This window comes from Artemia franciscana, unplaced genomic scaffold, assembly GCF_032884065.1.
Source record: "Artemia franciscana unplaced genomic scaffold, ASM3288406v1 PGA_scaffold_49, whole genome shotgun sequence".
In the NCBI taxonomy this organism is placed as follows: Eukaryota; Metazoa; Arthropoda; class Branchiopoda; order Anostraca; family Artemiidae; genus Artemia; species Artemia franciscana.
In genome coordinates, this window is record NW_027062689.1 from 506,061 (window position 1) to 518,160 (window position 12,100).

The window sequence follows — 12,100 nt, forward strand, 5'->3', positions numbered from 1 at the left end:
AAGTCAAACTGGAAATCAAAACTTCCAATTTTGACTTTCAGCATTAAAAAATTTCTGAAAGTCAGAATTCAGAACTGAACGTAATGTCCTAATTAAGCTTTTCTAACTCAAGGATCGATTTGACCTCTTCAGAGGACAAGGAAGCAGGTTACAAATTCTTACTATAATATCAATTATCAGATTGGGCGTTAGATTCGAGCCAAACTCAGTTGCAGTTATGAGATAAGCCTATAATTACGACAGCGTAAAATCTGTAACTGATCGAACTTTTTTGGAAGGCGGGGGAAGGAGGAGGGAAGTACCAAAGTCTTTTTTTCGTAAGCCTAGAATCAAGATTGTCTAGAGTCTAAAAAATAGCCTTATTGAGATATCTAGCTATAGTTTGAGGTGCTTGTGCTTGATTGGATTTCCGTAAGGGAAGGGACCCTTGCCATCCGTATTCAAAAAATGACTCATCGGATTTTTAGCCAAATTTGGCAGAAATTAGTAACTGAGCATTTTGTTAGCTTTTTAGGGGCTTTAAGTTCAAGTTGAAATGGTCATTTGTGACGAGTCTCTGACTCGTAGGTTAGAGCTTCTGTAACACTTCACAAGATCTTGGCAACAGAGGTCAATTTTCTGTGCGCTTTTTTTGGAACTTTTAAAAAAGCTTATTAAAGTAATTAACGGTTCCTTCTGTCATTGTCATTGTTAAATAATTTGAACAAAAAGTCAAACTTTAGCATAAAGAGCAACGTACTGAGATGGGGCAACCCCCTCATATACTTAATAGTTTCTCTTGGTTTTAACCCTAAATCTTGCTTCTTACTTTCAGTTGAAAATACTTGTTTGTTTTTATTTAATATCATATTGTTCTCTAAATTATACCGGGAAATCCAGCTCCACCTCCATTGAAAATCTCTTCCCAAACAAAAATTCCTCCGTCTACCCCTTCTTCCACAGGCTATTAGGGGGCGGGGCAAGTCATCCTCAAATACAAAGCTATTAGTTCTTTTGACTATGTTGACCAAAATGGCTATATCAAAATTTTGATAGGAAGACATTGGACTGAGGGGGGTTAGCTGCCCTCCAAAATTTTCGGTTACGTAAAAAGGGTTCTAAAATCTTGATTTACGATCAAATGAGCCCCCCCCCATACTCTAGGATAAGTAGTTCAATATGATCACCCCTGGAAAAAAAAAATTCGCACGCATCCGTGATCTTGCTTCAGGAAAAAAATACAAAATTCCTCGTTTTTACATAGGAGCTTGAAACGCTTTCTAAGGTTCTCTGATATGATAAATCTGGTAGAATGATTTTCAATGAGATCACTTGATGTTTTGGGGATGTTTCGCCCTTTTTTCAAACATCGGGTAAATCTCAGACTCGTAACTTTTGATTGGTAGCATTAAACTTGATAAATTTTATGCATTCTCAACAAGCATCAAAATTAGATTATTTTGATACATTTAATAATGCCAAGACTCTGTGTCTAAGAGTTTCGGTTGCTATTGAGCTGCATCGCTCCTTACTTACAGTTCGTTACCAAGAACTGTTTAATACACATTCGTTTTGGCTTATCAGGGATTAAAAACAGTTCTGGAAGGGGTTAGAATGTGAGCTATAAATATTTGTTTCTTTTTTAGTTGTTTTTTCTTTTCTTTCTCTTGTTACTCTTTTCTTGTTTCTCCTGTGTGTTAGCTGTCATTTTTAGATAATTTTATTTTAAAAAACAGGTTCTTCTTCTTGAAAGTTTTTTCTTTGAGAAAGGTTCACGGATGTGGAGCCAAAATATTCAGATTTTTTTTTATTAATTGAAGTCTCGTTGTTGCTTTTATTTATTTTGTTGCTGGTTAAAATGCTTTATTCAAATTAAACCTGTTTTCCTCTCTTAACTTTTCGTAAATGGAAAACCAGTGTCATCTAAAAAATTACTTTCCTTCCCCTTTAGCTCTGCCTCTGCATCCAAATGCATATACCTCAAAGTAATGAAACAGTTCGTGGTAACGAACTGTAGTAGGGAGCGATCCGCCTCAATAGTAACCAAAACTCTAAAAAATGAAATTTTGATGCTAATAGGTTACATCAAAAGAATTGCGTTTTAATGCTGAATTTAAATATATAAGTTTCATCAAGTTTAGTCTTACCCATCAAAAGTTACGAGCCTTAGAAAATTTGCCGTATTTTAGAAAATAGGGGGAAAACTCCCTAAAAGTCATAAGATCATAACGAAAACACTATCATCAGATTCAGCATATCAGAGAACTCTGCTATAGAAGTTTCAAGCTCTTACCTACAAAAATATGGAATATTGTATTTTTTCCCAGAAGACAGATCACGGATGCATGTTTATGTTTTTTTTTTCCAGGGGTGATCGTATCCACCCAGTGGTCCTAGAATGCTCTTTTCAAGTGTCCAAAAAATGGAGGGCACTTAAGCCCCCTTCCACGCAAGTTAGGCTTGGTCAAAAACCTAATAACTATGTCTTTGGGGAAAACTTAATACCCCACAGTCCCCGGGGGAGGGGTTGCAAGTTACAAACTTTTACCATTGTTTACATATAGTAATGGTTATTATGAAGCGTACAGACGTTTTCAGGGGGATGATTTCACGTTGGGGTTGGGTGGGTCGTTGGAAGCTGGTTACGTGGGAGGATCTTTCAATGGAGGAATTTTTCACGAGGGAAGAGAATATCTATGAAAGGGACTCAGAATTTTCTAGCATCATTTAAAAGAAAAATAAAATAAATAAAAAAAAATCAACTGGAAGTAACGAGCAGCATTAAAACTTAAAACGAACATAATTTCCGAAAGGCATTTGATTTAATCAATCACATTGTAGCTGCCCTTAATCTCAAGCTAATGGGGGCTAAGAAAAAGACTCTTGCGCTCGTGTTGGACTTTCTCAGTCAGAGGATGCATCGTGTGTTTGCTCTCTACGAAGGTGATAGCAATTCCGAATGGTCCTCATCCACCTGTGGAGCCCCTCAGGGCACTAAGCTTGCAGCTATTGTATTCTCGTCTGTAATTAACTTCCTCATAGCTGACTGTGACAACCGCTACAAGTTCGTGGATGATCTGACATTTATCCTGAAATATTCAGTACAAAACAGAGTTGTGACGCCACAATTCAGTTCAAAGTTTTTCAGTGTTTTCACAAAAGTGTGCGCGGAGCTAAATCTTGAGATTAATGTAAACAAGTCGAAGATAGTGCGCTTTAGCCCGCTAAAAAGTGATGTTATGGAGCCAAATGTTCCATTCCTTATAACAAACAGTATCAATATCCTTGGAGTTACTTTATCCAATGACTTCAGCTTTGCCGCACATATTGAAAACGTGGTTAAAAGTGCAAACACTAGTCTACAGACTTTAAACGGTATGCGTAGGTTCAGTGCAAACACAGAGAGTATTAAGTATGCATACATAGCGTATGTCCGCCCCATTCTGGAATATGCTTGCCCTGTTTGGGTGCCCTCAGCACTTAGAACAGTGTATCTTTGTCAGGAGCTTGAATCGGTTCAGAAGCGAACGGTATCGATCATCTTGGGCCGCCGTGACATCCCCTGCAAAAAGGCTCTGGAAGTGCTAGGACTGCCATCACTCCAAAACCGGTACGAAACTCTGATAATGAGTTTCGGAAAGAACTTGCTTTCTAAACCTCAGCACCGTGACATTCTACCAGATCAACCTCTACCATCAAGAATGAAAAAGCAAGATAAGTTAGTTCCCGTTAAAGTAAGAACAAACCGATATGGTAATTCCTTCGTCCCGGTTTTCGTCAAAATGTATAATAAGAGTTAATATTTATATTTATAAGTGTAGTTTGATTTTGTATATGTTGTAAAGAAACACAAATCAGCGATAGCTGTCATGTTTTTGCTATTAAACCTGTCTACTACTACTACTACTACTACTACTAAAATATTACGTATATAAGAGGGTTCGTCTTTTCCACAATACCTTGCTCTTTACGCTGAAGTATTTTTAAGTAATTTCCACTATTTACTCTACAGCCTTTGTGATTCAAGGGTCATTCTTTAAAAATTGGGACAAAATTCAAGCTTTAGTGTAAAGAGCGAGGTATTGACGAGGGGACAAACTCCCTCATATACGTAATAAAAATACACAGATATAGAAGTTCGCTACGTAAATTAATTCGTAAGGTACGTTTGTTTATTACTAACAAATAGCGTGAGAACGATAGTGTGCGGTAGCAAAACTTCATTAGCAAAACAGCGGTAGCAAAACATATTGAAAATACTCAAAAATTGCAGAATTGCTATTAACTCTCGTTACAATTAATAGAATTTGTCATCCAATAGTACGTTGTCACAATCTTCTTCACTTGACAACAATTCAAATGTGCATCTTTTTTACAGCTAGAATAATTTACGAAAAAGTAAACAAAGAAAATATATATTAGATAGAAAAATAATTTTAGAATAAAATAAAACTATATTAACTACAAGAAAATAGAACAAAGATTAAATAAGTACCTTAGTATTAAACAATTACATAAGTACAAAATAAATATACAAGTACATTAATAAGTAAACGGAAATGTCATACGAGCCTGATTGGTGGTTTTTCACTAATTTACGGTATACCCCCATACCTTTGAATGTGGTTTAATCAAACAGCTTATATTTATTGGCTATTATGATAGTTTTCCTAACTAATACCCTGTAAAAACCATTGCTGTGATTGGTCATACCCTTGTTTACCCGACGGTTTAAATCTTAAAGTCATGCAGTAACAAATTAACATAAAGATGGTGTATTCTCCTTTTATTATATTTTCTACGTTATTGATACGTTGATAGATATTGATACATTGATACATATTAGGTATCAATGTTGATACTAATTCGTTGGTACATATACAAGGTTAATAAACCCTCTACTGATACATATCCAAACGTTTTTTGAATATGTTTATGGATTCAAACATATAAGTTGATACATACACAATGTTGATAAACCCTCTATTGATACATATTCAAACATTTTTTTATCTTATTCCCCTCATTTGAGATCTTGTTATTTAGTTAGAAGGCTTAGATTAGAGAAAAGTTAATTTAGACAAGTCATAAGATAAGTTCACGTCTCTTATCTTCGCGCGTAACCTACGCCTGCAAGGGGAAATGTCAACTCTCCTACTACTGCAGAAACTATAAAAAACTTATTGCTGCACCAACCCACCTGGCGTCAACACATCTGTGCATTTTCTTACTTCCAACTCCATTTATAGCTTCACTCTTAACCCTCTCTCCCTTATAGATTTTCAACTTTCTATAATTTATTTTTTCTTATAACCTCTTTCCACCTTATTCGTGAATCTCCTGCTTTTGTTTAGGCTTCGGTTAAATCAAAAAGCTCGGGGTAATTCGGTCTATCAGAGAACTCCACTTTAAATATTTTGAGGTAGTATCCAACAAACATCGAAATTTTGTATTTTTTTTTCTTTCAGATGAAAAATTATGGATGTGTTTATATTTTTATTATTTTTTCCAAAGGGATGAGCACATAGAACAAATAATCCTAGAGCACCGGGACTCATTCGAGCGGAAATCAAAAGTTCTAGTGCCTTTTTAAGTAATTAAAAATACTATAGGGCAACTAACTCCCATGCCTCGATTCTCCCCAAAATCATCAGATAAAAATTTTGGCCATTCTGTTCAACATACTTGAAAGGCTTAATAACTAAGCGTTTGGAGATAACATAAACCCTCCCAGCCCCTAGGGAAAGATTTTTGAGTTATAAAATTTCATTCCTATTTTTAGGTATCCATTTTTGCTGGTTCTCCGTACAAGCTCGATTGGAGGCAATATTCTGATTTTCAATAAATTCTTACTCATTTTAACTCATTTCTTGCTCTCATATTGCCGAAGAATGTGGCCGACGGATGGCCAAAATTATCCATTTTGGCCATCCGTCTGGGGCTAAATGGAAAGCAGGACGTCCTCGTCTGGGGTATAGAATGTCATAAATAAAGATTTAAATGAAATAGAGTAGAACTCGAATAGAGTGGGTTGGAAGAGGATCTTGCGTAGCTGTGTTGGCCTCAGGCGGCTTGGGGCTGCGGAAACTTGTTAGTAGTAGTAGTAGTTTTGCTCTCGGTTTTTCTTCATCCCTAAGCAGTTCCGAAATAGCCAAATAGAGGAAATAGCTAATGCAATGATAACTAAATTCTGGAAAAATTTTTAGATCCTCATAGTGTTTTACAGAAAGGAAAAAATATCACTTAAGAAACATATTGCACAAGTTCAAGATAAAAGCTACAATAAGTAATCTAGAAGCATCTAGAATACAGCAAAAAATAATCAGGCAGCTTCAGCCAAAAAACACCTCAAAGAAACATCGAAAATAGAACAAATAAAAAAAAATAAATTTGGTGCAAATTTGGTTAATTTTGGTTTAATAATTACAAAAAAATTCTTACATCAGTCCAAAAAGCGATTTACATTATTTCAACCCCCCCCCTCTTTCATCAAATATATAGCCAAAATTACACATTCTCCGTGAATTTTTCCGTCACTTAGATTCGTCGACGTTACTTGTTAGCCGTTCAATGTATTTGAAGAAAACAGTCATGGTTGAAAAATTCACAGAGAACATATAAATTGAGCTATATATTGAACCATTAGAGGGACGGGGTAAAGTAAAGTGAAACGCTTTTAGAAATGATAAAAACAAGTAATTGAGAATTTTTAAAAAGTGGTTTTCAGAATTTTATAATGTTTTCTTCTGAGGGGGCAAACCGCTAATTTTCTACTTTAAATTTCCATATTGGATTCTATTATTCTGTTAAGTGATAAATAAAAAAAAACAAGTTTTTTTAACGGAAAGTAAGGAGCGACATTAAAACTTAAAACGAACAGAAATTACTTCGTATATGAAAGGGGATGCTTCCTCATCAACGTCCCCCTCTTTACGCTAAAGTTTGACTCTTTCTCTTAACTCTACTTTTTAAAAAAGTAAAAACAACTTTAGCGTAAAGAGCGGGGCGTTGATGAGGAAGCATCATTTTTCATATACGAAGTAATTTCTGTTCGTTTCAAGTTTTAATGTCGCTCCTTACTTTCCGTTAAAAAAACTTGTTTTTTTTATATTTAATTTCTGAACGTTTTTGAATCAATGCATGTTTTGATTTTGGCTCTCCGCAGATGAACAATTAAAACGAAATTTGCACATTTATTTTTTTGCTAAATGGCTTACTCAAAGTTTTGATCGAATGATTTTAAGAAAGAAAGGAGAGGGAGAGGAGACCTAGTTGCCCTCCGATTTTTTTGTTACTTAAAAAGGCAACTAGAAGCTTTAATTTTTTTACGAATGTTTTTATTAGTAAAAGATATACGTAACTTACAAATTAATTTTTTTATTTAATTTACATTTTTATTACGTATACGAAGGGGTACAACCCCTCGTCAGTACCTCGCTCTTTACACTAAAGCTTAAATGTTGTCCCAATTTCTTAAGAATGACCCCTAAATCACAAAAGCCGTAGAATAAATAGTTGAAATTACTAAAAATACTTTAGCGTAAAGAGCAAGGTATTAGGAGGAGGTGAGCCCATCATATGCGTAATAATTTCTGTTCGTTTTAAGTTTTAATGTTTCTTCTTACTTTCAGTTGAAAAAACTTATTCATATTTATTTTATCATTTTATTTTTTTAAATAATGCTAGAAAATCCTGCGCTGCCTTGATGAAAATTTTCTTCCCCCGTGACAAATTCCTCCAAGGAAAGTACCCCCAACATATTCACCTCTTCTCAACCCCCCCCCCTCCCAAACTAAAAATCCCCCTGAAAACGTCTGTACACTTCCCAATAACCATTACTAAATGTAAGCACTGGTCAAACTTTGTAACTTGTGGCCCCTCCCAAGGGGACTTTGGGTGAGTAAGTCGTCCCCAAAGACATAGTTATAAGATTTTTCGACTACGCTGAATAAAATGGCTATATCAGAATTTTGATCCGTTGACTTTGGGAAAATAATTGGCGTGGGAGGGGGCCTAGGTGCCTTCCAATTTTTTTGGTCACTTAAAAAGGGCACTAGAACTTTTCATTTCCGTTAGAATGAGCTCTCCCGCAAGACTCTAGGACCACTGTGTCGATACGATCACCCCTGGGGAAAAAAACAACAAACAAACAAACAAATAAACACGCATCCGTGATCTGCCTTCTGGCAAAAAATACAAAATTCCACATTTTTGTAGATAGGAGTTTGAAATTTCTATAATAGGGTTCTCTGATACGCTGAATCTGATGCTGTGATTTTCGTTAAATTCCTATGAATTTTAGGGGTTTTTACCCCTATTTTTTTAAATAAGGCAAATTTTCTCAGGCTCGTAACTTTTAATGGGTAATACTAAACTTGATTAAACTTATATGTTTAAAATCAGCATTAAAATGCGATCCTTTTATGTATCTATTGATATCAAAATCCATTTTTTTGAGCTTTGGTTACTATTGAGCCGGTCGCTCCTTACTACAGTTCGTTACAACACACTGTTTGATCGATTGTAAAATATTTAGTTGATTGTCTGTAATTTCTTGTAAATTACGCCAGTTACGTGAGGGATATCCTTTCTTCTTTTCATTTACAAGCTTGAAGCTGAATTTTATCAAAATGTAGTTTTGGAGAACTGATCTATGCAATTAAGGTTAAAAATCAGGCAATACAACAGAATAACATCAGCGTAAAGAGAAGCGAAAGTTCGCAGTTTTTTCAAACAGACAAAAAAAAACAAGCATAAAAACACTTACCTTCATTTGAGATTTTTCTCCAAGAATATACAGAGCTGCCATCTTAAAAACACTATTGCAGTCAGAGCCAGAGTCAACATCAATAGATCTTCTTCTGAGATTTCGTAAAGGTGGTGTCGGAGAACCTCCACTGTTCTTCCTATTTTGCCAGCGGCCTAGTGCAGCGGTAGATCTATTAATTGCATCTTTGCCACTTGTTCTAATATTTTGCATAGCTTTAGAAAATTTTTGGCCCAGATGATTAGGCTTTCTTCTAGAGTCTGGTGTAAGGGTTGTATCCTGGTTTGAGACACTCAATCCAGGAGTACCAGCTGCTGAAACTAAGCTAGGGATAGAAAGCATGCTCTCAGCAGAACCCCAAGATGATCCCAGACGTGGCACTGACTTCGGTGTGGCTGCTACAATAGCTGAAAAATACCTTTCCTGTTCCAAATTTGCAGTACCCACTTCAACATTACTACTAGCTGTGGGAGCATTAGACACAATAATTCGTCCCATAACGCTTTTGTTATGGAAACTGGCTGATCGCAACAGAATTGCACCGGTTTTTTATGCCTCCAGATAACTGCAGGCAGCCTCCCACATTTATGACTTCTGATTAACCTCCGAATGCTGTCATCAGACAACGAAGTAGGCATGACCATTAATGCTGGGTAGGAACTACACAAACCGTAATACGAATTTACTGGACTGATACGGAAAGGATCTCTTTGCCGTAATGACGTTTTGGCAGTTACTGGTAATGTTCCAAGGCCCAGACGAACATAGTCTTTGCAATATCGACGTTCACTAATTCTTTTTAGAGTTTGGGGGTCCGCTTGGATTGGATGATTTACGGAAGATGATCCAGATATTCTATTCAACTCATTATCATCACAAACTAGAAAATAATCATAGTAATTACTAGGAATATTATTTGAACGTTTTGAAACGTTGTAACCTGAGCATAACCTATTTAAACAACAAACATGATATAAATCATTTATATACTTTGAGATATTTTTGGAACAAATGTAGTCGTATATTCTGTGCAGCTGGCGTAATTAGGCAAAACGAAATAAAAAAATAGCAATAATACGTTTGCTATGCATCTACGCATCGAGTTTGGATGTCTCAAAAAGCTTTTTTAAGGCCCTAATTTCTTTTCTTTAGGTATAAAATAAATTGAACAGAGGTGGATCTACACAGATTTACTAGACAGATTTACTAGACAAATTAGAAACTTTTATCGTGTCTTTTTTTTATTTTTACTTTATCACAATTATTTAATAAACATCAAGTGTTTCAAGTGTTCTGATACAAATTAGAAGCAATAGACATTAGAAAATATCTTAAATAATTGACACCCTCGCTTAATACTACTACTACTACTAATAACTCACTGCAGCACCAAGCCGCCTGAGGCCAACACAGCTACGCACGCTCCTCCTCCAACCTAATCTATTTAAAGCCTCCCTCTTTACACCCTCACAGGAAGTTCCCATTTCCTTTAAATCCTTATTTATGACATCCTCCCAACCCAGACAAGGACGACCTGCTTTCCGTGTAGCCCCAGACGGTTGGCCAAAAAGGACAATCTTCGGTAATCTGTCATCCTCCATCCGTAGAACGTGGCCTAGCCATTTCAACCTTTCTTTCATTATAGCCCCAGAAAGCGGGATTGAACCACACTTTTCGTACAACCTACTGTTTGAAATACGGTCAGTCAGCCGGGTACCCAGAACAATCCGTAGGCAATTTCTCTGGAAAACATCTAGTAAATTTTCATCTGCTTTTCGGAGTGTCCATGCTTCAGAGCCATATTTGACCACTGTCATCACTGTAGCTTCCAATATTCTAATCTTGGTTTGTAGGCTTATCTTTCTATTCTTCCAAACTTTTTTTAACTGTGAAAAAACACCCTGAGCTTTAGCTATTCTACTTTTAACATCTTCACTGCTCCCACCATCTTTACTAATAATACTACCAAGGTAACTGAAGCTCCCAACCTGATCAATCTTTTCGTTACCTAAGGTCACCTGTTCATCTTCACTTATTCCTAACCTTAGTGACTTAGTCTTCTTAACATTAATTTTCAAGCCTATTTTAGCACTCTGAACTCGTAAAACCTCTAAAAATTCATTCATTTTGCTCACACTTTCATCTAATATGCTTAAATCATCAGCATAATCTAAGTCCAGGAGCGTTCTTCCTCCCCATTTGATTCCATGGTCTCCAATTGCCTTTCCTGTGCTCCTTAAGACGAAGTCCATCAAAATGATCCATATAAAGGGGGATAGAACACAACCCTGCTTAACTCCTGATTTAATACAAAACCAGTTGCTAACCTCATTTCCTACCTTAACCGCAGCAGTATTATTCTCGTACATAGCGCAAATCACTTTAATGTATTTTTCTGGTATACCATATAACGATAAGACCTTTGTTAACGCTGTTCTATCAACAGAATCGAAAGCTTGCTCATAATCGATAAAACTAAGGACCAAAGGTGTTTGACAACGAAGGGACTTCTCAATTATTAACCTAAGAGTGAAAACATGGTCGACACATCCTCTACCTTTTCTAAAACCGCATTGTTCTTCCCTTAAAACTTTGTCTACAGCATGTCTCAGTCTAAAAAGTATCATATTACTCAGTAATTTGCTACCTACAGAGACCAGACTAATGCCTCGATAATTCCGACATTCACTCTTGTCACCTTTCTTATACAGTGGTTTAATTAAGGTTTTCCTAAAATCATTGGGTACTTCCCCTTTTTCAAAAATCATGTTCATAATCTTCAGTAGCTTATTCCTAACCTCAGAGCCACCATATTTAAGGAACTCATTAATCATACTATCAGCACCTGGGGCCTTATTATTTTTTAATCCTTCTAGTACTGTCGCTAATTCTTCCTCACTAAACAAATCTTCCTTCACATCCAAGGTATCACAAACTTTTTCATTTTCATCTATATCTTTTCCTGCAACTGTATCTCGGTTTAGCACATTCTCAAAATGTTCCACCCATCTTTCTTTAACTTTTTCCTTATCACTAATTGTGACCCCATTTCTATCTTTAACTGGGACTAGTCCGGATCGGCTACTCCCTTTCAATTTATTAACATGCCAGTATAATATTTTACTATTATGCCGTCTAGCCGCATCTTCCAGATCCTCAGCAATTTTATCCATCGCCTCCATTTCACATCTCCTTAGTTCATATTTTAATGCTTTCTCCACTTTCTTTACATTCCTTTTGTTTTCATACGACCTGTCGCTCAGATAATTCTTATACAAACCCCTTCTACTCTCTATTAAACCTAAAGCTTTTTCACTAATATTCCTAGTTGCTGTCTTAGCACTCTTCCCTAGG

The 12,100-nt window shown here is 36.0% G+C and overlaps 1 protein-coding gene across 1 annotated transcript in view; it reads right to left on the reverse strand.

The window, feature by feature from the left end:
• The window catches only part of LOC136041890 (myotubularin-related protein 5-like), an 88,396-nt gene that overhangs the window by 50,352 nt on the left and 25,944 nt on the right, over nt 1-12,100 (reverse strand). Inside the window, 2 exon segments of the mRNA XM_065726682.1 lie at nt 8,747-9,178; nt 9,181-9,626. Of these exon segments, the coding sequence (XP_065582754.1) occupies nt 8,747-9,178; nt 9,181-9,626 (878 nt within the window).